The sequence below is a fragment of the Zalophus californianus genome, chromosome 7 (assembly GCF_009762305.2).
Source record: "Zalophus californianus isolate mZalCal1 chromosome 7, mZalCal1.pri.v2, whole genome shotgun sequence".
In the NCBI taxonomy this organism is placed as follows: Eukaryota; Metazoa; Chordata; class Mammalia; order Carnivora; family Otariidae; genus Zalophus; species Zalophus californianus.
The window spans coordinates 84,145,084-84,169,191 of NC_045601.1; the positions used below are offsets into that span (position 1 = coordinate 84,145,084).

Genomic DNA, 24,108 nt, shown 5'->3' on the forward strand with positions numbered 1-24,108 from the left:
AATACACACGGATGAAGTTAAAAACATTATATTACATAAAAGAAGCTAGATACAACAGACTACTTATTGCATGATTCCATTTAAATGGAATGTCCCACAGTCAAATCTGCAGAGACAAATGTAGATTAGTGGTCACCCAGGGCTAGAAGGGAGGAAATGGGAAGTGAGTACTAATGGGTTTCTTTTGAGGGATGATAAAAATGTTTCGGAATTAGATAGTTGTTATGGTTGTACACCTAATTGTGACTACATTAAAAACTACTAAATTGTATAATTTCACAGGGTGAATTTTATGGTATATGAATTATATCTCAACTTAAAAAAAAACAGTTTTATGTCTTCTTACAGATTTTATCAGCATGGTATATTATATAAGCACAAAATTTTATTTTTTAAGCCTTAGGTTGGTTTTTTCATGGACAGGCAGATTAATCTAGAATTTAAACTTCCTATACTGGTGTTACTTAATGGGTAAGCTAACATTGCTTCCAATAATGCTTAAGATTATGAAAAGTGTAAAATTATGTAATAACTAAATTGAACTATAATTCTGATAAAACTGATATCAACAGTAATTAAGTTGGTTAGTGTCAGCTTAAACAAAATTTCCAAGTGGTTAATTAGTTAACTTTAAGATTTAGCGTTAGCATTAAATTTCATTAATTAATAAAAAATCTTTGACTATCTAGATAATTTCTAAGTTAGAATATAAAACTTGGTTAATAACCAAGGAAATACATATATATGCACATGAAAATACCTCTAATTTTCATATGGCATACATTATCTTTGCCTTTGATAAGGTTTATTTCATTTTTGCAACTTTAAGAAAATATCTAAGGGATATTGTGGGTGTGGGTGTTTTGTTACGTGTGCTGTGTAACTTGATGGTATGCTAAATTGCTTGCATATGACAGTCTGTTATGCTCAATCATCTGAGTTTTCTCTATGAAATAGAAGCTTAGGTTAAAAGTTGTAATTAACACTGATGTTTGGTTCTATACTAGAAACAAAAGTGGCATATATTTTAAAATATATGGATATATATTCAAGATAATAGATGTATTCTTATTTATCAAAGGAAAAGAAGGGAATCATTTCTTACAGTAAACTCCTGGAATGTGAATGAAGATAGTAAAAGACGGAACTTGAGTGGATACCTTAAAGTGTAGAAGGTTTGAGGAAAAGTGAATTATTTACCCTGTTTTACTGTAGTTGTAAACAGTAAGTCTGAAGGGCAAAAAAAAAAACTTTGACAAAGTGGCTCCATTTGATGTAAATCTTCATAATATAATAAGAAAGGTCTGTGAGTCATTTACTGACAAACTTATATTAATGCAAGATTAGAATCTGGTTTTCTGTTAAAATGATCTACTGATCCTAGAATATTTAATTGAGAGCAAATTTCATTTAATCAGAAGTGGCAAGCTGACCATTAAGGAACAAGAGTTTTACTTTACATGTAGAACCAATACCTACAAAGTCTGTATAGGAAACTGGTCTAGTACTTATTCTATGGCTTACAGGATCCTAAGAACTATAGATCATAAAAAAGTTCATATCCTGAGCTTAGCAGAATTTTAGAGATAGGTACTGCAAATGATGTCTAGTGGTGATGATAGCTTTGGTTCACACTGTAAATAACACACAGGACTTGGTGTGATATAATTTACCATAAAATGGCCAACGTGGTATGATAACCTGTATGCATTTAATCAAATCAAAGATGGCATCAGTATTAAGATACATTATTATTCTATGTATTTTTAAGAAAGAAAAATGTTGCTAATTATGGCATGCCATCAATTGTAAAATATGTACCAATTTCGTATATGGTAAAGTATAAATAAGTGTGAATCAATGAAATTATGGTAATAGACAATTTAGAAACTCATTTCAACAAGAATTAAAAAAAAAGACTGATAAATTAGAATCACTTTCTAAATATTCAACACACCAAAAGAATCTGGAGGTCTACTAAGACTCCATAATAAGCCTGAAAAGGGACCAGTAATATAAGGCATATTGAAAGATGGTTGTAATATACATAAATTCACAATACTGTTTGCAAAATGCTAAAAGTAAACCCAAACTATTTGAATCAATATACAACTTACTAATCACAAATTGAATACAAACAGAAATCTGCTGATCAACATTAAGAGACAATTCCCAGGTATCTATCTCAAAATTTTCAGTAGTTAAAATACAGGGCTGATGACTGACAACTAAATTGTATCAAATACCTCCTGACCATGTCTAGGGGACCTATTTGGATAATAAACATCAGTTAGAACTGAGGGATGCACTCAAGTTAGATCACTATTTATATTCAATCCCTTCAAATATTCCAGCCTTTCAGAATTAATTGCCTCCATGTAATTCTTACTGAATTTCACTCATACACACATACGCACATGTGTGAGGCTATAAGTAGTCTCTGGTATTGAGGATGTACATACATTTTGTTAGTATATTCTAGGTAATAGACTTATTCCTAAGTATTTCTTGTTTCTGATTGTATTATACTAATGGTATTTTACAAATTTAATTTCCTAAAGTTTTTTGCTAGTACCTAAAAATACAATCAATTTTTGTATTTTGACATTGTATCCAGTGACTTTACTAAATTCACTTATTAATTCTAATAGTTGTTTTATAGATTCGTTTGAGTTTTTTATATGAAGAATCATATAAACTGTGAATAATGACAGTTTAAATTCTTCATTTGTAATCTTTATAGCTTTTATTAACGTATTTTTTTTTGCTATATTGCTATACTGACAGGTCCAATACTGGCTAGGGCCATGTGAATAATGTTTAATAGAAGTTGTGGGAATGGCCTATGAAATTGGGGCAAAAGTGTTCAGTATTTCACTATTAAATATAATGCTTATTGTAGGGTTACTGTAGATAACAGTATTTTATCGTCTTAAGAAAGTTCTTAGTTTGCTAAGATCTTTTATCATATGTATGTGCTGAATTTTATCAAATGCTTTTTTTCCTGTATCTCTTGAGATGATCATATATTTCTTTCATTCTGCAATGAATTACATAGAGAAAAATGTTAAACAAATTTTGCATTCATGGAACAAAAAATTTTTGTCATAATGTATTTTTATTCTCTCAATATCTATCTATCTACCTAGATTCAATTCGCTAAAATTTTGTTTTATCTATTTTAATGAGAGATTTTGGTTTGTAATTTTCCTGTCTTCTAATGTCCTTATCAAATTTATCAAAGATAGGCTGGCCTCACAAAAAGATTTAGGAAGTATTTTTACTTGAACTTTTTATTCTCTAGAGTAATTGGTATATGCCTGAGAGCATTCATTCCTTAAATACTTGGAATAATTTACCAGTGAATCCACATGGGTGAGGAGTTTTCCTTTTGGGAACATTAAAATAATTACAGAATCATTAAAAAATAGATATCTGACTCTTCAAAGTTTTTATTCCTTCTTACCTCATGTTTAGTAAGTTGTACTTTCCAAGAAATTTGTACAGCTCATCTAAGTCAGGGTTAGGCAAACTTATTTTGTAAAGAGCCAGATAGTAAATATTTTAGGCTTTGTGGGCCAGATTGTCTCTGCTGCAATTACTCAACCTTACTATCATGGTGGGTAAAGAGCCACAGATAATATATAAGCAAATGAGCATAGATGTGCTCCAGTAAACCTTTATTCACAAAAAAAAGGGCAGTGGGCCAGATTCGGCTTGCCAGTCATAGTTTGGCTAACCCTGATCTGAACTGTAAAACTTACTGGCATACTACTGTTTATACCATTTAAATATTTGTGTATCCTACACTGATATCTCCCTTTTTTCATGTCATGACATTGGTTATAAGTATTAGTCCATTTACTTTTGATACAATTACTGAGATAGCTGGAATTGACCCTATCACTTGCCACTTATTTTTAATCACCATGTTTCTTCTTTTACTTCTCCATTTTTGCCTAACTAGATTAATTCGGTATCTTTCTCTCTACTATTAGCATCTGAGTTATGTATTCTTCTATTATTTATTAGTGGATACCCTAAGGATTAAAAACATATATACCTCGACTTATCAGAAAATTCCTTAAATTAGATATTTTATCACTTTCAGAAGAATGCAAAAACTTTAGAACAGCTTGATTTCATTTCCTTCCTCTCCATCTTTTATGCAGGTGTTTTATGTATTTTACTTCTACGCATTCTTTTTTGAGAGAGCGAGAAGGCGCATGTGCGCCCGCACGAGTGGTAGGGGAGGGGCAAAGGGAGAGGGAGAGAGAATCTTAAGCAGGTTCCATGCCCAGTGGATCATGACCTGAGCTGAAATCAAGAGTCCGATGCTTAACCGACTGAACCACCCAGGTGCCCGCTTCCACATGTTTTAACTACCACAAGATGTTGTTATCATCATTAACTCTTTCTAGTGTTCATTCTTTCCTCAAATTTAGTGCTTCCAACTGGGGACATTTTCCTTCAACATGGAGTGCAGGTCTACTGGTGATGAATTCTCCTGTTTTATTCCTTCCTCTCTTCCTCCCTCCTTTCCTTCCTTCCTTCCTCCCTCCCTGCCTCCCTTCGTTCCTTGTCTGTAGGATATTTTTGCTGGATAATATTTACTAAGCATAAAATTTTAGGCTGGAAGATTTCTTTGTTTTGTTTTTTGTTTGATTTTTTTTTTTTTTTTCCCTACAGCATTCTTCCTTTTGGTCATTCCATTGCTTTTTTGGCTTTCATAGAATCTACTGAAATTTCAGCCAGTCTTATTGCTTCAGTGAACTTCATGTCTCTTTCTTTCCCTTGAGATTCTTTTAAGAAACGTTTTTTTCTTTAGTTTTCAGTACTTTGATCATGATATTGATAAACTTTTTTCCCTCTTTTTACATCCTGGGATTTTTAAAAGGTTTTTGGATTCATAATTTGATGTATTTCATCAGTTTTGGAAAACTCTCAGCTAGTACCTTGGTTTTTAAGTATTGTTACTGTCATTTCCTCTCCTTCTGGGATCCAAATTATATGTAGATTAGACCTTTTCATTAGGGCCCACGTGTCTCGTATGTCCTCCAATTTACTTCCTGTTTTCTCTTTGTGCATCGATTTATATACTTTTCATTGACCAGCTCAATAATTCTCCGTTCTACTGCTTCTAATATGCCATTAAACACACCTATTAAATTTTGTTTTGTATCTTTTAGTTTTAGAATTGCCATTTAACTTTTTTTTAGAATGGGTTCCAGGTCTCTGCAGAAAACATCCATTATCCTTTGTTTTCTGGAACATATTAATCATGGATATTTGAAGGCCCTATATGAAAACTCTGTTGTTGGTTTTTATTCATTTGGTCCTTTTCTATTTAATTTTTAAATCATGCCTTATAAATTTTAATTAGATGCCAGACACTGGGAATGTTTGCTCTCTTGTTTTCCTTCAATAAGGGTAAAATTTTCTTTTGGTTGGCAGAGAGAAGTTATCTTGTTCCTATTCAGAGCTGGGTTTAAAGCTCTGCTGTTACTCATAGAGTGTAATGCATAACCCCAGAGTTTGGCCCTTCTGGAATTTGTATGAGAAACTAAAGGTACTTTTCAAGCCCCTCTGACTGTGGAACTTGAAGGTGATCTGTGTCTCCTCAGCCCTGAGCACCCACTGGAATCTTTGCTCAGCTCTTTAATCTTCTAGCCACCGCTTTTTGGTTCCTTGGAGTCTTTCCCTGTGGATGCTCACCTCGGGAGTCAACAAATTACTTTAGGAGAATCTGTAGCAAGTTTTGGAGCCCTCCATGCACAGTTTCCAGCTCCTTTCCTTTGTCAGTTCCTGACCTGTGATCTGCCTCCTCAGTCCAGTACAAATCCTGCTTTCTGCTTGGGCTATATCCCATGTCACTGAATTGCAAAGTACCTTCAGAGAAAGCTGGGGTAAATTTGGCACTTACATCATGTTCTTCCCTTCTTTCAAAGATTGAAGCCCTTCAAATTTCTGCCTGTTTTATTCCTTCCAAATACCCTCAAACATTTGCTTGTTTGTTTTTGCTGGTTTGGAGGTGGGAAGGTTAGTCTGATACAAACTATATTGCCATGCCTGGAACTGGAAGAACTGTGTCATCTTATTGCTTAGTTTTGAATGATGGTAGAATTATCCAGACCAGTGATGTTTTCAAAATCTCTAAAGGTTAGTAATGAAGATTTACATATTGTAATTGTGCTATAGCAATTTCTTTCTTTGTGAACTACACCAAATAACTTTTGCCGTATCGATCCCGATGTGTCCCCCTAACAGCCTCTCTGCCATAGCAAACTTGTGCGGCTTCTCCTCTGAGCTGATGTCATCTGCTACTCTGAAGCATAAAACATCATTTCAGTGTTTTCCAGTGCTAAAACTGTCCCAAGTTATCACAGATTCTAGACGGGAAATTTTTTGATTAGGCTTTCCAAAGCTGTGCCATTTATTTTAGAGAGCTCTACATTCTATTCAATAGGTGAATAAGTCAGCATCTACTCTTGATGTTTGCCTCATTTTAGTCCAGATTTCACTGATTTTGAAAGTTGTTTTTTTATCATTTATAATTTAAGGATGTGGTTGTCTCCTAGGTTCATGCTAGATCAGGTTATTAGTATCTTTCTTAAAAAACTTGGGTAGTTTTCAGCTGGCAATTAGAGAGAAATAAAAACCACTGTTCTCTGTAATCTTCAGTGCATGATCATGGAGTTCTATGTAGGAAGCAAAATCAGTCAGTCTTGATGACTCATTTCAGTATGCAATCTCAATGGGAGTGGTATGCTTCCAAATAATAACTGGTTCTTGGTGGAGGTAAGAGGGGTAAACATTTCTTAGATAAAATGGTTTGTGGTCCTCTAAAGAGCCACAGTATATAAACAGATACAGTGTTATTTGTGACATTAAAAGGTCACCTGGGAAGGATAATTAGGAAAATAACATCTAAAGGCTCCTTAGGGGGTTGATAATGGCAAAAGCATTGAGGAACAGTGCATTAGAAGGAGGACGGGAGAGGGTTAAAATTAGGGTGGCTTCCAGTTTTTTGATTTGGGAACCAGGTGGATAATGGGGTGGGAGGAATATAATTACTCTGTTCAAATACTAGGTAAGCCAATATGTTTTTATATTTGTTTTAAGAAATATCTTAGGATCTCAATGACTGCAAATAGATAGTTAAAAATATAGATCTTCATGTATTTCCAGGCTATTATAAATGCAATTAAATATGTGTTTGTACACACACACACACACAGTTCAACAAAAGCTGGTGTACAATATTCAGTGAATACCAAAACATTAAAAAATAATCTTGTATCACACATTTCTTATCTATCAATATGACTGGATGAGAAACTTCCTAAATACATGCTGTAGACAACTTGTATTGATTGCTTATGCGTAACTTATGTAAGCTCTAAATCTTCTCCATGGACATGGATCTGTCTCTACCTTCAATATACCCACACATCTTTGCTCAGTGCCACACTGTCCATGAAATTATTTTTTAAGATTTTATTTATTTATTTGACAGAGAGAGAAAGAGACAGCTAGAGAGGGAACATAAGCAGGGGGAGTGGGAGAGGGAGCAGGGAGCCCGATGTGGGGCTCGATCCCATCTTTTTTGTAGGTGTTTTATATATTTTACTTCTATGCATTCTTTTTTGAGAGACTGAGAAGGCGCCATCATGACCTGAGCCCCCGGCAGATGCTTAATGACTGAGCCACCCAGGCGCCCTGTCCATGAAATTCTAATTACAGTTGACTCTTGAACAATGTGGGGGTCAAGAACACTGACACCCTACACAGTCAAAAATCTGCCTATAACCTTTGGTTTCCCCTAAAACTTCAAATACTAATAGTCTACTGTTAACTAGAAACCTTACCAATAAACATAAATAGTTGGTTAACATATTTTGTGTATTATACATAGTATAATGAGAAAAGAAAACATAAGAAACTCACAAAGAAGACAAAATATACTGTATGTGCTGAAAAAAAGTCCACATATGAGTGGACCTGTGCAGTTCAAACCCATGCTGTTCAAGGGCTCACTGAACTTGTGGTGCAGTGACCATTCACCAAGGTGTAGCAATTATTTTCTAACAATCTGTGGAATGTGAAGACCTATAATTTTTCCTACTGTTTTGTTTTTTGCTTATCAGCAACCTGTATTGGACATGCCTCCCAGTTACACTGCTACCACGGGAATAAAGAAGGTCATAGACATTTGCTTGTGTCCAGTGTAACCTGTTCAGTATCCTGTCATCTTGGCCACAGCTGACTGAATCAAGGATTGGCATCTGAGTTGAAAGTAGCCTTTAAGGGCAGGAAGACAGCCTACAGGGGCGCCTGGGTGGCTCAGTCCGTTAAGCATCTGACTTTGGCTCAGGTCATGATCCCAGCATCCTGGGATCCTGGGATTGAGCTGGAGATTGAGCTGGCATCGGGCTCTCTGCTCAGTGGGGAGCCTGCTTCTCCCTCTCCCTCTGCTGCTCTCTATGCTTGTGCTCTCTTGCTATCAAATAAATAAAATCTTAAAAAAAAAAAAAAAAGAGGAAAACAGCCTACAGACTGTCCAGGCTTTGGACCTCTAATTAAGAGATGCTCTTTATTTGATGATTACTAATTGCTCCTTTTATCAGAGGAGCGATTTTCCTTCCTTAAGTTCCAACACCCTCTGAGTTCCCAGAATCTCTTTCTTTATCTTAGCTGTAACCTCCTGTTACTTCTTACACGATTTCTCCATGCCCCAGCTACCATTCTTCCTCACATCTCAAGTGGTCCTTTCTCTGCTGGAGCTCCTCTCTGTCCGCATTTTCCTGCCCTCAGCTCCCTTCGTCTTCTTCCTTGGTGTTCCTGACTGCTATTTTCTCAACACCTTAGACACCTCACTGCCACTTCAAGATCCAGTTTTCTTTGCCTTTCCCTGACATTTGCTCTCTACCTTGGGATAAAGTCCCTAGGTCCATAGTTCTTGCTTTTTACACCTGCAATTATTTTTTTATTCATTAATTTCATTTTAAAGATTACTCTTTAAGTAAATTTAAAAACTCAAGAAAATAGTAATACCTTAAATATTAAACATCTATTCTAGCAATGTGGTAGATGATCCATTCTGAATATCTTTTCACTCCCAAATGCCTAGAAATTATGTGAAAATTACAACAAATACGCATTAGAATACAAACCCAGGTTCAGAAGAAAGGTAAATCCCCTTAGCCAAAAGACCAAGAGGGAACTGAAAACAGGTTGCTGAATGGATTATGAATGCCTTGGGAGGTTTTGTAGAGAAATTTAGGGCAGGCCCAGTGGGGAGTCAGAACTGAAATGCCTATGCTGAGTGAAATAAGTCAATCAGAGAAAGACATGTATCATATGACCTCACTGATATGAGGAATTCTTAATCTTAGGAACAAACTGAGGGTTGCTGGAGTGGTCGGGGGTGGGAGGGATGGGGTGGCTGGGTGATAGACATTGGGGAGGGTATGTGCTACGGTGAGCGCTGTGAATTGTGTAAGACTGTTGAATCACAGATCTGTACTTCTGAAACAAATAACGCAACATATTTTAAGAAAAAAGAAAAAGAAGATAGCAGGAGAGGAAGAATGAAGGGGAGTAAGTCAGAGGGGGAGACGAACCAGGAGAGATGATGGACTCTGAAAAACAAACAGAGGTTTCTAGAGGGGAGGAGGGTAGGGGGATGGGTTAGCCTGGTGATGGGTATTAAAGAGGGCACATTCTGCATGGAGCACTGGGTGTTATGAACAAACAATGAATCATGGAACACTACACCAAAACAAATGATGTAATATATGGTGATTAACATAACAATAAAAAATTAAAAAAAAAAAAGAACTGAAATGCCTATAGGGGTCAAGACTCTTAAAGAATAAGGAAAAACTCGAGTCCTCCCCTAAGCCCTAAGAGCCCTCATAGGTGACATTCTATATTTCAGGAAGACAGAGAAGGCTCACAAAATGAAAGTCTAAGACACATGGGAAATGATTAGCAAAGAAACTAGAAAACACGTGGGGCAATTCTAAAGCATTTAAAAGCAAAAATAACATCTGATTATGGGAGAAAGAAAACAACATATAATTAAAATACTGGAAAAATACGTAAATGGTAGAGGGATGGTAGCAGAGCTAAAGTGACTATAGTAATTTTTTTTTTTCCTAGGAGGAACTAGAGGCACTTAATTTTAAATGTATTATTTAACTAAATATATATATTTGAAACACTAAATTAGGCACTAAAATCATAGAAATAGTATAATATCCAGAATAATAGAGGGGAGAAATGAAATAAATACAATTCAATTCAAAACCAATCAGGAAAGAGGAAAAAATAGTAATAAAAATGGAAAATATAAAATAAGATAGTAGAAATAATTCCAAATATATAAGAAATCAAAATAACCACAAACTGATTAGGTAGCCATTTAAATAATAGAGAATTTCAGGTTGGAAGAAAAAAATTCTAAATCCAGCTACATGCTGTTTACCAGAGATATAACTCATACATATGGTCACAGAAAGGTTGCAAATGAAAGGATGGGAAAAGTTCGATTGAATACTAATAAAACAAACCTTACGTTCTCATACAAGATAAAACAGACTTTAAAGCAAAAGATTATCATTACTAGAGGTAAACAGCTTCACGCCATAATGGTAAAAGGGTTAAATTACCAGGCTCTCAGTTCTAGCTCTACTACTGTATACTAGCCACATAAATCCACTTTTGTCTTTATTTGTAAAATGACATTATTAATAATTGCACTACAGGGCTGTTACAGCACTCATGATCTTGCATGTGAACTGTCTATCAAAATATCTGGTACACAAAAAAGAGATACTTAATAAATCAGTATTTTTAATACATTAATACATTATATGTTAAAAAAAAAGAAGAGAGTAGGAAGGGAAAAATGAAGGGGGGGAAACTGGAGGGAGAGATGAACCATGAGAGACTATGGACTCTGAGAAACAAACTGAGGGTTTTGGGGGGGTGGGGGGATGGGTTAGCCTGGTGATGGGTATTAAAGAGGGCACGTTCTGCATGGAGCACTGGGTGTTATACGTAAACAATGAATCGTGGAACACTACATCAAAAACTAATGATGTAATGTATGGTGACTAACAATAAAATAAAGTTAATAAAAAAATAATAAACATATTTGTACTTATGGCAAAATTATGAAAGTGACACACGAAATAGGGGAAGTTTGGAGAGCACTGGTTCAAAGTAAAAGGATATTGTATCCATTCCAAATAACAGGATAATTGCCACAGAAGTTTGAATATTTACCCAAAGAGAGGGTATTTAATATTGATAACCAGAGTTCATGCCTGGTGACCAATAAAACAATTGGCTGCCAGTCAACATAATACAGCGAGGTTTATAATCTCCACTTGGTTCTCCAATGTGCAAATATAAACATGTAAACACAGTGTGTTAAATAGAAACCTAAGAATCTGTTAGAAATTTTCCATTATATATTTTTTGGCATAAAAATATAGTAACAATTTGCGTTCTTCTCAAAACAGTCTTCCTGCTATTTGGTAGCTACTATAGTGCTGAGCATCCTTAATATAGCTGGTCTGTGTGGTAATACAACACATCAAAGACAAAAGGGTGACATAACTGGCCCTTGAGGAAGTCCTCGTGTGCTCTGAAAATTATATAGCATTGAAGCAAAGTTAGTCAACATCTTAGCAACAGGGAGTTTCTTATACCTAAGACTGATCTCTTATAGAAGCAAAACATTCCCGTATCTGGCATGAATCCAAATGGTAGTACTGCTGGACATTGGTCATAACCCCACACTAAAAACACTGTTCCTCACCTTTTCTCAATGGCAAAGATCACAACTACAGACAGATCCTATACAGTGACGAGGAATTTGAATTCTGGGGACAGATTTTTCTCTCTTTGAAAAGTATTCCCAGGGAATAAAATGCTTGCATTTGAAAGTTGCTCTAATATTGTCAATTCACCTTAGGATTTATCACTTATGTTATTTTCCTTGCATTTAAAAGATGTCTAAACTTTATACATCTTTAATAATATGTTATACTGAAGATGTGCTGTTAGCAGCATATAAGTTAACTTCTTATATATTGTGGGGAAAATAAGAATAAGGCAGGGAGAATTATATTCTTGTTTTAACAATAGAATATTAAACATGCAACTCCTTTTAGGTTAAATTAAATTAGAAAATTACTGGAAAAAATTTACACACATTCATATATAGACTTGAATAAATTTTTCATACTCTCTTCCAAAGACACACTGACTTATTTTTCTAATTAAAGAAAATGTTCTAATTATAATTATCTATGATGTCCATTGAACATGCTCTTTAAAATATTTTAAATTTAAAAAAAGAATCTATAATTCACTTTTAACAGAAGGAATAAAACTATAGGGAAGTAGACTTCGATAAACAACTTGTTGCAACATACTTTTAAAACTCCATGAACAGTGTACTTTTCCCCCAATGAGTCCTCACTAAGATCTAATTACAATAATTTCCACAGATAGCTCCATCTTTATAAGATACTCCAGGTTGCTATTAACTTTCAAAAACTTATTATAACTGACCATTTTCATTGTCTATTGTATAGTAAGCATTTATCTCCTATTCTACTGACATTCCCAGAATTTAAGTAAATACATCTCGGTGAATCTATAATGAACTCGCAGAGTAGAAAGGTAACAAAGCAGGCTGGAGCTGTTTCAAACAAGGCCAGGGCTGCTTTACTTCAAACTGCAGTCTTAAATGGTCTGCAAGGAAGAACCTCACCAGGAAAACCTACTCACCTGTCCTAAGAGCTCTGTATCTTTGCCATTATCAAGACTGTTGTGTCACTTCATTCATAGGTCAAGCAGTATTTTGTGTATGTTATGAGTATGGTATAATTCAAATATCTGGCACATTCAGTCATATGGTATGTTAATAAGTATGGTATGGTAATTTTACTGTACCCCCTTTTAAAGGGCACATGGCACATTCTTTCTCTTTACAACTTTAATCTGGTCACAGGAAATAACAGTGGTGATGATTCAACCTTGGACTATTAAAAGTAAGCTGATACTGTAAAATAAGCCATGAGAAGATCACTAAAATATCTTTTCTTTCTCAGATATTCAGTATCCAGTATCTTTCACTGTGTTCCAATTCATTCTGTCCCCATCATCAAATTGCCATGTTATTCTCTCTCTTTCTTTTCAGTACTTTTGTAGATCTCAACAGACTGCTTTTCCATAGTACAATAGGCGAGCATGCAAAATTAAGGGTGGCTAGTTCTACGAAAAAATTCCCTCTTGATCACTCTTAATATAGTCAGTGTCAGCAGGCTTAATAATTAGTAAGTATAAGGGGCGCCTAGATGGTGCAGTAGGTCAAGCATCTGACTCTTGGTTTCAGCTCAGGTCATGATCTCAGGGTCCTGGGATCAAGCCCTGGGTCAGACCTTGTGCTCAGAGCTGAGTCCACTTGGGATGCTCTCTCCCTCTCCCTCTGCTCCTCCCGCTCATCCCACTCTTGCTCCCTCCCTCTTCTCTAAAATAAATAAATCTTTAAAAAACAATTAGTAAGCATATAAAATGAAAGTTTAATTTCTTGTTATGAGCTATAAATGTAGCAAGTGATTTTTGCAGTTAAGTATTTCTCAAATGCCATCACAAAAAAATCCAAAGATTATTTTTAAATGTTATCCTGTATTCCCTTGCTGAATTGAAGAACTATTGTGAAATAAGATACACCTGAAATTTTCTGTAACATTTTCCAAACATAACTGCAGTATCAAATTGATTTTCTGGAAGATATTAACCTATGCATTTATTTTCTATCACAATTTAAAATATCAAAATGATATAATCTATAATGTTTTAAAACCCCACATAAATATGTTTATAAATAAATATATAAAAACAAACATATTTCTCTCAGTATATGCTTACTATTATGCCTACTGACACCAAACGCCAAATTTCAGTAAATTTATGGTTGTAAGACTACTATTTGTATATAGAAGATAATGTTTCTTAAAAAAAACCTCATGTCATAACAAGTACTCATATCAGTAGGTTTGAAGAAATGAATAAATGCATGAATAAAGTCTCTTACCACCTTAAAAAAATCTTTCATGTCTTTTAAACTATGAATGTAGAAAACAGAGATAATTTTGCTTTTGAAAATATTCTTTAAAAAGGAGATGATAAAAAAGGTCCAAAACTATTTGCATCAAATTTGCTTTTCAAGTTTGTTTGTTAAAATCCATCTAGCTCTAGAAAGCCAACCTTGTAGATCTAGAACATGTTACAAATGTGAATACTGTTGGAAAACAGTTGGTTTTGACAAAGCTTCTAAAATTGTATAACATCTGAGAACAGTTATAGGATTATGCTTATATTTGCTTTTAAAACTTGGTTTTGTATAAAACATCTGAAATTTGTCTGCCTGGAAAAAAAAATCGATATATGATAAAGATGAAAAAAAAAGTTCAGAGCTAGACCAAGAAAATTCATCTCCTTTCTGGGATGATTATGTTCTTTAGATGTAAAAGTAAACACAAAGAACTCAGAAACTCAACCTATTCTTTCTGACTTCTAGTATATGCATTTTTTATTGTCAACTGTGCCACTTCTACTAATATACGGTACATATTTTCTAGTTGGATGAGAAAACATTCTTTGAGGAATATTTAAGCAAATACTAAATTAGAATTGTAAGGCACATGCAGAAAAATCTGAAAAACTCACAAGCTCAATCTTTACTGATGCTTATTTTGAGGTATTAAGTGTTGACTGTATTGTAAGAATCACCCTAACAATTATTTAAGTTTTAAACGGTTTTAATTCGTGACAATTAAAAAAATAACTTTTAATTCATTATATCTACACAAGGTTATTTACCCTAAATACAAACATCATAGTCTATTTTTTTTCCTACTATAGTTCCCTTGCATATGTAAACTTTGAAAAAATGAGATATGTTTTGGACTATTTTGAACGAACTATTCAGAATGCATCTGGAGGAAGATGCATTTCTGTGTGCATTTCTCAATTCTCATTTCTCAATTCACACAGAACCATGTGGTTTAGCTAGTGGCATACTTGAGTGGATAAGATATTTGGTGCATAATCATTTCAAACACAAAAGACTGAAGTGATGGCCCATCGATCCCTAATACTTTTTGAAAATGATATTTTAAAAATTGTTCATCAAAACATATTTATATTCCTTTTTTTTAAAGATTTTATTTATTTATTCATGAGAGACAGACAGAGAGAGAGAGAGAGAGGCAGAGGGAGAAGCAGTCTCCCAAGGAGCAGGGAGCCCGATGTGGGACTTGATCCCAGCATGCTGGGATTATGACCTGAGCCGAAGGCAGATGCTTAACCATCTGAGCCACCCAGGTGCCTGAAACATATTTATATTTCTTAACCTGTAAACATCCTATAAGTGCGTAATTCTATCTGTCCTCAAACAGGCTTTGAAGCAACTATATAGCCTTTTATCTTTTAGGAAGAAAGATGCTAATTATCTAAAAAAGATTTTCCCAAATTGCTTCCAAGAACTCTTCAATAATTAATAAATGTCCTTATAAAAAAAAAAGCATTGTGCAATAAAATAAGTTTGGTGCATATTAGAATAAGCAAAGACAAACAAGTTGTTTCAAGAGAGAACTTCTCGGGGCACCTGGGTGGCTCAGTCGTTAGGCGTCTGCCTTCGGCTCAGGTCATGGTCCCGGGGTCCTGGGATTGAGCCCCTCATCAGGCTCCCTGCTCTGCGGGAAGCCTGCTTCTCCCTCTCCCACTCCCCCTGCTTGTGTTCCCTCTCTCGCTGTGTCTCTCTCTGTCAAATAAACAAAATCTTTAAAAAAAAAAAAAGAACTTCTCAATACCTTAAAAACAATGTGTACTGCAAATCATTAATAGGAAAATGTAGTAAGCAGTGTTTGGAAAACTAGAAATTATACAGAAGGTTGTACAGCCCACTGCTCATTTCAGATGTGCTTATCTCAACATTTTCTTCGTTCATAATATACTTGGATAGAGGAAATAAAAACCGTACATGGTATTTTAAGTGCCTATATACTATGATTTTCCATAATGTAAGATTATGTCATATAGTTTCTTCCTATAGTCCTTTGTGAGAATACTAGATATTTGGTTCACTTTTAGGATACTGAACACTGTCTTTGGAAATGCTATAATGTCTTCTAAATCCTTTTGTTGACTTCCAGAATAAAATTCATCCAATGCAATGTATAATAAAACATTTCTTGTGTCATAGGAAAATTTGACTGAAATATATACATATATGTGTATATATATAGAGAGAGCAAAGATATGTATCTTTTGAATACATATATAATGAGAATATAAAAATAAAAATAAATTTAAACTCTTAAATAGATTATAATCTCCTTGAGTGTGTAACCTAAGTATTATACTTTAAAGTAGTGTTGGAAAATAATGATGTCCTTACACAAGATAGGAATTCAAAAGTTTGCTGCTTTTTTTTTTTTAAGATTTTATTTATTTGATAGAGAGAGACACAGCGAGAGAGGGAACACAAGCAGGGGGAGTGGGAGAGGGAGAAGCAGGCTTCCCGCCGAGCAGGGAGCCCGATGTGGGGCTCGATCCCAGGACCCTGGGACCATGACCTGAGCCAAAGGCAGATGCTTAATGACTGAGCCACCCAGGTGCCCCAAGTTTGCTGCTTACTATGACATATAAATACATTCTATCATCATAATTGATCAGACTTGTTCACCTTTTATCCATGAACTTGAATAAATAGAATTTTAAAACCTATGCAGATGTTAGTTAAAAAAAAAAAGAAAGGGGGGCAGCATTATATCGAGAATAACCATTCTTCACAGTGTTAGTTATGAGAACAGGGAATATTTAAAAGCTGAAGAGCCCGAACCATTGTTCTAATTAGTGAGACAGCATTTTTATATTGATGTCCTTTTTTTTTTTCATTCCATAACCTACTCTCAGGTTTTTACCACATGGTTGATGATGGATGCAGAATAACTCTGTGTGCGTGTATATGCGTGTACAGGTGTGCTTGTGTGCCTATGAGGATATTCAGGAGGAAGAAGTCTATGAAAAGATAAGGAGACAATGTCAGAAGAAAGAGCTACCCATATCCCATATCTGATTTTTCTTCTCTATTCCTCCTAGCTAGTCTAAGAAATCACATGTGTACCACATACAGAGAATCAATCACTGGCCAAAAGTATGGGACTGCAAGAAAAGTAGTTCTTCACGTTAGCTTAAGGGGAAACTTGTTTAGCCATTAGCTTTAGTGCCTAAATTTACCTAATCCACTTATATATATAAAAAAAAAACTTCTGAGCTCTTATGTGTCCTAAACTGCAAAGAAGGGAGAGGGAAGCTGAAAACAGAAATGCCTCGAAAGAACGGATTTGTCACTAGGAAATTTATTTGTACCTTTTTTAGGTCCACCTCTATCCCCACCACCTTTAATAAGTAAGAAAAGTCATACGAATCAAGGAGACAAAGAATCCTCCAACTTTTTCTTCATCTCATATGGTTATAATTAGTGTTGATTTGTTAAACTGGCATTTTTCCCACAAAGTAACACTGGCTCCAATATACTACCATGTAGTTTCTTCTGAACCCCTTTGTATGAAATCATTGTCCCTTGTCGCACTGCCTAAAGTTTCTGTTCTTTGCTTTCTTCCTCAAAAACCACATAGACAATTTTTTCCTAAAGATCAAGTTTTGAAGAATATTATTCCTAAAATTTCAGGAGAATGAAAATGGACCCACAAATTATTCCTGCAGTTGGCTAGTAATATGAATTCTATTCACCAGTAATATTTTATAGCAAGGGACTCAAGGTGCTTGGCTCTATTTTGAATATAGATAAAAATTACCTCAAGATTTATGGTTTTATAATTGTCTAGTAAGTTGTTTTTAGTCATCAAATGTGAAAACGTCCTTGTTTAAGTCCTATTTATCAATACTCTTGCTAAATTGATTAGTTTTGAAACATAATCTTATTAATATTTCAATAAAAAGAAACTTTAGAATGATTTTTACCCCTTGATCTCAGGCAGCTCAATGTGATTATGTCCTTTAGCTCCTCTAATTTTATCTTAAATTTTAGTGAACTTCATATTCCATTAGGACCACATGCTAAGAATATCAGAAACAGAGATAAGCATGTTCTATTAAACATCATTATCAGTTGAAATTGCTCATGTAGATTATCAGAATATGACACTGTTAATTAACAGTAAGATAATTACTCTCAATTTGTTTCAACCGGGAAATCCAGAAAGAAGGAATGCTCAAAGATATTTTATTGTACATCATCATAATGTGTGATAATAGATTTTCAGAGTATTAGAAAGGTAATTGCTCCTATTCTGAACATTTATATTTCTTGGGCCTCTCATCAAGCCCCAAATTCCTTCAATGAGACTTCTATTTCTGATATTTCTGGAAACTAGTTAAGAACAAATATAAAATATGTCTTGTTCATATTGAGCCTGCTTTAGGTAAGATGGCACTTGGATTCCTGTGGTCTTTTCCCTTTCAGCAGGATATTTGCATTGTAAAAAGACAAGAGCACAACTGGTGATTTAAACAAACTTCATGCAAATTTCTTACAACTCATGGAATGTAAACTATGTGTATTTTGTGTCACATCTGCTCAACCCTACTCTGAAAGCAGACCAACTGCTATGGGACTAAAGAAGAGATCAGTAAACTACAGCCCATGGGCAAAATGTAGCCCGCTTCCTGTATTTACGAATAAAATTTTATTGGAGTACAGCCACGCTCACTTGTTTGTATAGCTTTCACACTACAGTGACATCATAAAGTAAAGGCAACAGAGACTGTCCAATATAGCCGAAATATTTACTATCTGGCCCTTTACAGGAAAAGTTTTTTTAACACTGGACCAAAGGATGCTCTGAGGATTTAATCATACTAGAAGAAACTCCCGTAAATGTGACTCTGAGCAATCTCTAACATTATGACTCCAGTTATATGCTAGATAGTACCGAACGGTCTATAGGCGATATTACACAACACCAAATAAATGCTCAACACACTCCCGTCCCAGTTACGTTAGGGAAATGTTTCTGCTGCTTTACCTAAACTGTATTTATCAAGAACATTAAGAAAGCTAGTTGCATTTTTATACCATGGATACAGACCCAGTTTATATAAACAGTATTGCCAACTCACCTGATTCTACCCCTGGGGTGCTCAGATTGCTCTGACATAAAGCTTGTGCTGCTGAGGCGTGAGGCACTGCTGGTTCGGGAAATGGCGGACACATCACTGACATCACTATCTGATGATTTGGCAGAGACGTTATCACAGCTTCTGTACTGATCTTTATGTATGTTATACTAAAGATTAAAAACAAGAAAGTGTGAGCTCCATCATCAGGTTGTGGGAAAAGAGACATACATGGTGAGGTTAATGACTACTTAGCCCATGCCAAGTGAGAGTGTACCTTCATAAAAGTAGGTGTGGAATCTAAGATAATAGAAACACTAAGGTTATATATGATTTCCAGTACAAAAATCCTACATTCTCTGAGTCGTAAAAAATGGTTTATGAAACTTTAAATGCTTGGGTGGAAAATTCATTGAATACATTACTGGCATATACTTGAAACTTCAAAATGTCCTTTTTTCCAGTGTATCGGTTTCTCTGTTCCTGCTTTGATTTTCATTATTGCCCGTTTTGTTCACCTCTCCTCTATGCATGGTATAGACTGCTTCTATCTGCTTCTATTTGTTCACCTCTCCTCTATGCATGGTATAGACTGCTTCTATCTATTTTGATTCTTTCCGAAACTATTCAATTTACCTATATATTTTCCCTGTTCTTAGACTTCAGCGTTTCAAATTTCTTCAAAAGATGTATCTCTTCACAAAGAAGGGCTGGTATTAAAGTTGAGGGGCTGTGCCAAAGAGGAGTAAAGCAATGGAAGCAAAGACTGGACTCCAGTTTTCTACTGTAGTTTAATTAGACATTTTCAGATTTAAACTATCAGCTCAGTGTCAAAAGAAAAAAAATGGGATTCCTATTAAAATTTGAATATACACTATCTGTTGTATTTTTAAATTTGTCTTTGATATTCATTATCTAAGATTTTAGGAATCATTAGGTAGAAGATTAAAACATGCAAAGTTGTCAGAGCAGTTAATATACTCTTCTTTCTACTTGACTTTTATTGCAGTGGATGACACAGCAAGTAGATTTATGTATTATTATTTTACATATGTGTTTTCATTACAATAAATTGGTTATAAAATAATTACTTAAACTTAATTACATATAATTAAAAAATATCTAATATATAAGTGATTTCTCTTATTTTTGGTACTGGAAGTTAAGATAATATAACTTATTAATAAAAGAACATGTGGCTAAACATTGGGTATTTAAGTTTCTTAACTAGGAATTTAATTTTACATTTATGCATTAAGATATGAAAATATCAAATGTTTATTAAACTTGTAGGAAAACTCATCTATCTTCTGATACTCCATATCAGATGAGTTTTAATGAACCTAAAATAATCCAAACACTATTTATAAAAATTTGTATAAATAATTGTCTTGCTAAAGTACACTAAGTAAAATGATGCTAAAACCCTGGATCTGTATATACAAAAAGAAGTATAAGCAGTATTTTTTTTTTAAATCCTACAAAAGAGATTCATGTTTACTTAATAATTCCTCAGATAAGAGTAGTTCAGGCCTGAGGTATTTATATGTTAGTTTTAATTCTTCACCTCTCATGTGTATGTATTGGGCAAAGAATTTCACATCAAGTATGCAAACAGCTCCAAATTATAGACTATCAATGAAATTATCTTTTCAAAGAATTTTTTTCATAATTGAGTAAGTTGTTTATGAAAGCCATATGTTAAATTATAATCCGAAAGAAAATTCATGTATGTGCAGAACTGAGCTACTTCTACAACTTCATGTATGATCTAACATTAATATGATTTAACATAACGTGCATTTTAAAGTAATGTGATAATGTTTCACCATCAAATTCTGTTATATCTTATACCATGATCCTGACATGATTCATTTCAATCAGAACTGTTTTTATCTACAGAGTAGATGTGGTACAAACTAAGCACAGTTTTACACAGCTATCCTCACATAGCAGGATCTGAATTTAATACTGTTAGTGGGGTACAAATGTAAGTCCTATACTATTTGCCTTGGAAATTATTTTCCTAAGTACATATATCATATGATAATTATGATGTTTCCAAACATACTGAAATGACAGCCTGTCCATGAGGGGATATGAAAGAATTGGGTTCTAATACAGTAAAAATTTACCCAGCTGTAGATTTTCTGCCACTGTGTTGACACCCAGAACAAATGTTCCCTTTATTTGGCAAATTCCAATAATAAGCAGCGTAGACTTTAGCATAGGATACGTGAGTATATACAAAACTATTTCTCCAACTAAAGAAATCTTCCTTCTCTCTAAGCCATCTCTTCCTCAACATTTTTGTATACAGACTTTTGTTATTTCAGCAAAGAGATTAAACAAGGGATTTTTAAAAGATTGTATATCATATTAAATTTTTCAAAGCTGGGTCAAAGAACAATTCATCACTTTAACACAAGATCACAGTTTTTTTTGCATTTAGTTATTTGAAGGAAACGAAAGACTTTTATATTCACTTTTTACTACTATTATTTACTTATTTTCAAGATCTGTTAGGAGTTTAAATAATCACTTGATATTTCATCAAGAATAATTTGTTAAATTTCCTATTTAATGATTAAACATTTTAATGGAAATAAATTAATTGTATTTTGAGAAATATCACATCACTGGGAGGAATTTATACTAGTCATACAGCAGGGAAATAAGTCATTGATGTGAGGGCAGACTCTAATTATAGGGCAGCTATTTTAAAAAATAATAATACACATTTAGCAGCTACCTACAAAACCCATCCCATCAATCTTGGTTGCTGTTCCTGGGTTATAGAAACATAAACACTCTTTAAAATGTGAGTGTCTAAATGCAAACTCACACTCCAATTATGAATTTCACCCCATCATTAAGGAATGCAACACTGTATAACATCATTGAAAAAATAGCCTAGTATCACATTTCAGGGATCCTGAAGTAGTCTCCTGTGTTTCCAAAAGGAAAGTTAGTGCCAATTCCCTACTCAAGACGGGGTTAGGGAGGTTCCATATTTTAAAGGAGGTGTCAGGTTTGAAACATCTTAGGAAATATAGTATATTTGTCTGATAATTCTTTGCCCTGAAGAAAATCTAGTTCTATTGGTGTATGGTTCTAAGTATTTTGAGAATGGTTAACTAATTTCTAATTTGGCAGAATTTCAACAAAGGTGTTCATCCAAAATGTCAAATGGAGTAAAACACTAAAAAAGAATCAAGAAAGGAATAAAGTTCAAAAGTTAATGTATATTAAATTTATGACAATACTAGTTCTTGATTATATAATTTTGTAAAGTAAATTATAAAATGGTTGGGGAAAAAGGATAAATGAGAAAGAACTTTTCTCAAGTATATACGAGATGTCTAACTGAAATGCCTTCTCTTGGAAATGAAACTTTACTTAAAATGGAAAACTACTTAAATGATTTCCTAATGAAATGGAACGTCTTAAAAATTTTATTGTAAGCATTAGATCACAATATGAATATTAGAACTGTGGAGGATTTATCTTTTACTTGACATATAAAATAAAAAATAAGCTAATTATTTGTTATTTTACCTTATATATTTTTCCTATCCTGTTATAAGTTCTTAAAGATACCATATCCTTGGTCTCCCATTTATTGATACAATATGTCATAATTTTATTTAGGTAAATGGTAGTATCAATTTATACCTTAAGAACAACAGTAATATGTTTGAAAATAATGGGTTTTTTAATAGCCAAATGGGATGCGGGAGAAAAAGAAAAAGGTGCAAAGGAGGGAGCAAAGTCAGAATATGATAATTTAACTGCCTGCAAACTGAGTCACAGAACTTCTGAATTAAACTGGAATGATGTGTACATTTCAATGATGTAAGAAGCAAAACACAGCAGTACCTGAGTTTCAGATAAGGAGTTTTAGGGCTCATCACACCACAGAAAGGCTTTACTAATTCTGGGTAAGCCTCAGTTTTCATAAATTTGGTAAATAAGAGAGCTGGAATAGAAGATTAATTTCAGGTATTTTCAGTTCTAAATTTCTATGAGTCAGAGAATATGGAATCTCCCAACCAAGAAAAACCTACCTTTGATTTATTATAAATATTAAGTATGAGTGGTTATTTAGACTTTTTTTCCCCTTAAGATTTATTTATTTATTTTAGAGAGAGAGTGCATAAGCACGAGGGGCAGAGGGCAAGGGAGAATCTCAAGCAGACTCTGTGCTGAGTGGGGAGCCTGAGGTGGTGTTCGATCTCAAGACCCTGAGATCATGACCTGAGCAGAAACCAAGAGTCTGAGGCTTAACTGACTACACCACTCAGACACCCCTAGTGTTGTTTAGACTTCAAAGGCACTTCATTTTGTAAATTTTTTTGATCAACTGATGATTAGAGTCCTACTTCAGAATGATCCAGAAAGGCTTTCAGTAGTACCCTGATTACCCTGATTGTTTACCTCTTTCTTGTTTCCATACTGGCTCTAACTTTGACTTGCTATTCTATTTGACCTTATCCTTTCACATAATGCTAAGAAATTAATAAGGCATTTCCAGCTTTAATGAAGCACTCCCAGTTTAAAGAACCTTTCTAAATAACTGCATCCAACTGTTGGAGGAAGAACACTTAAATTATCCTGCATTCTAATCGCTACTGCATTTGTTGTAAAAGAAAACAAAAATGATGATGATATTCATAAAGAAGACAGACAAATAAGCTAAGTGATAATAATTAAGAATGAACCACAGAGAAGACTTGTGGACCTGGAATCAGCAACTCTATGGCACATCAAGATATTCCGCTCACTTGTTTTTTTTTGTTTGTTTGTTTTAAATGATTTTACTGTTTTAAGTGTTGTTTCAGAGTCCTAGGGTACTGAGCCTCACTGCATCAGGGAACCTAG

At 34.2% G+C, this 24,108-nt stretch overlaps 1 protein-coding gene across 50 annotated transcripts in view; it reads right to left on the reverse strand.

Annotated features, from left to right (window-relative positions):
* RIMS1 (regulating synaptic membrane exocytosis 1) overlaps window positions 1-24,108 on the reverse strand; it is a 489,882-nt gene that overhangs the window by 81,074 nt on the left and 384,700 nt on the right. For 39 of the 50 annotated variants that reach the window (XM_027601790.1, XM_027601841.1, XM_027601798.1 and 36 more), the window contains one exon: window positions 19,231-19,397. The exons of the other annotated variants lie outside the window; for them this stretch is intronic. In XM_027601790.1, the coding sequence (XP_027457591.1) occupies window positions 19,231-19,397 (167 nt within the window). The remainder of the gene's footprint in view (window positions 1-19,230; window positions 19,398-24,108) is intronic. 50 annotated transcript variants of the gene reach the window in all.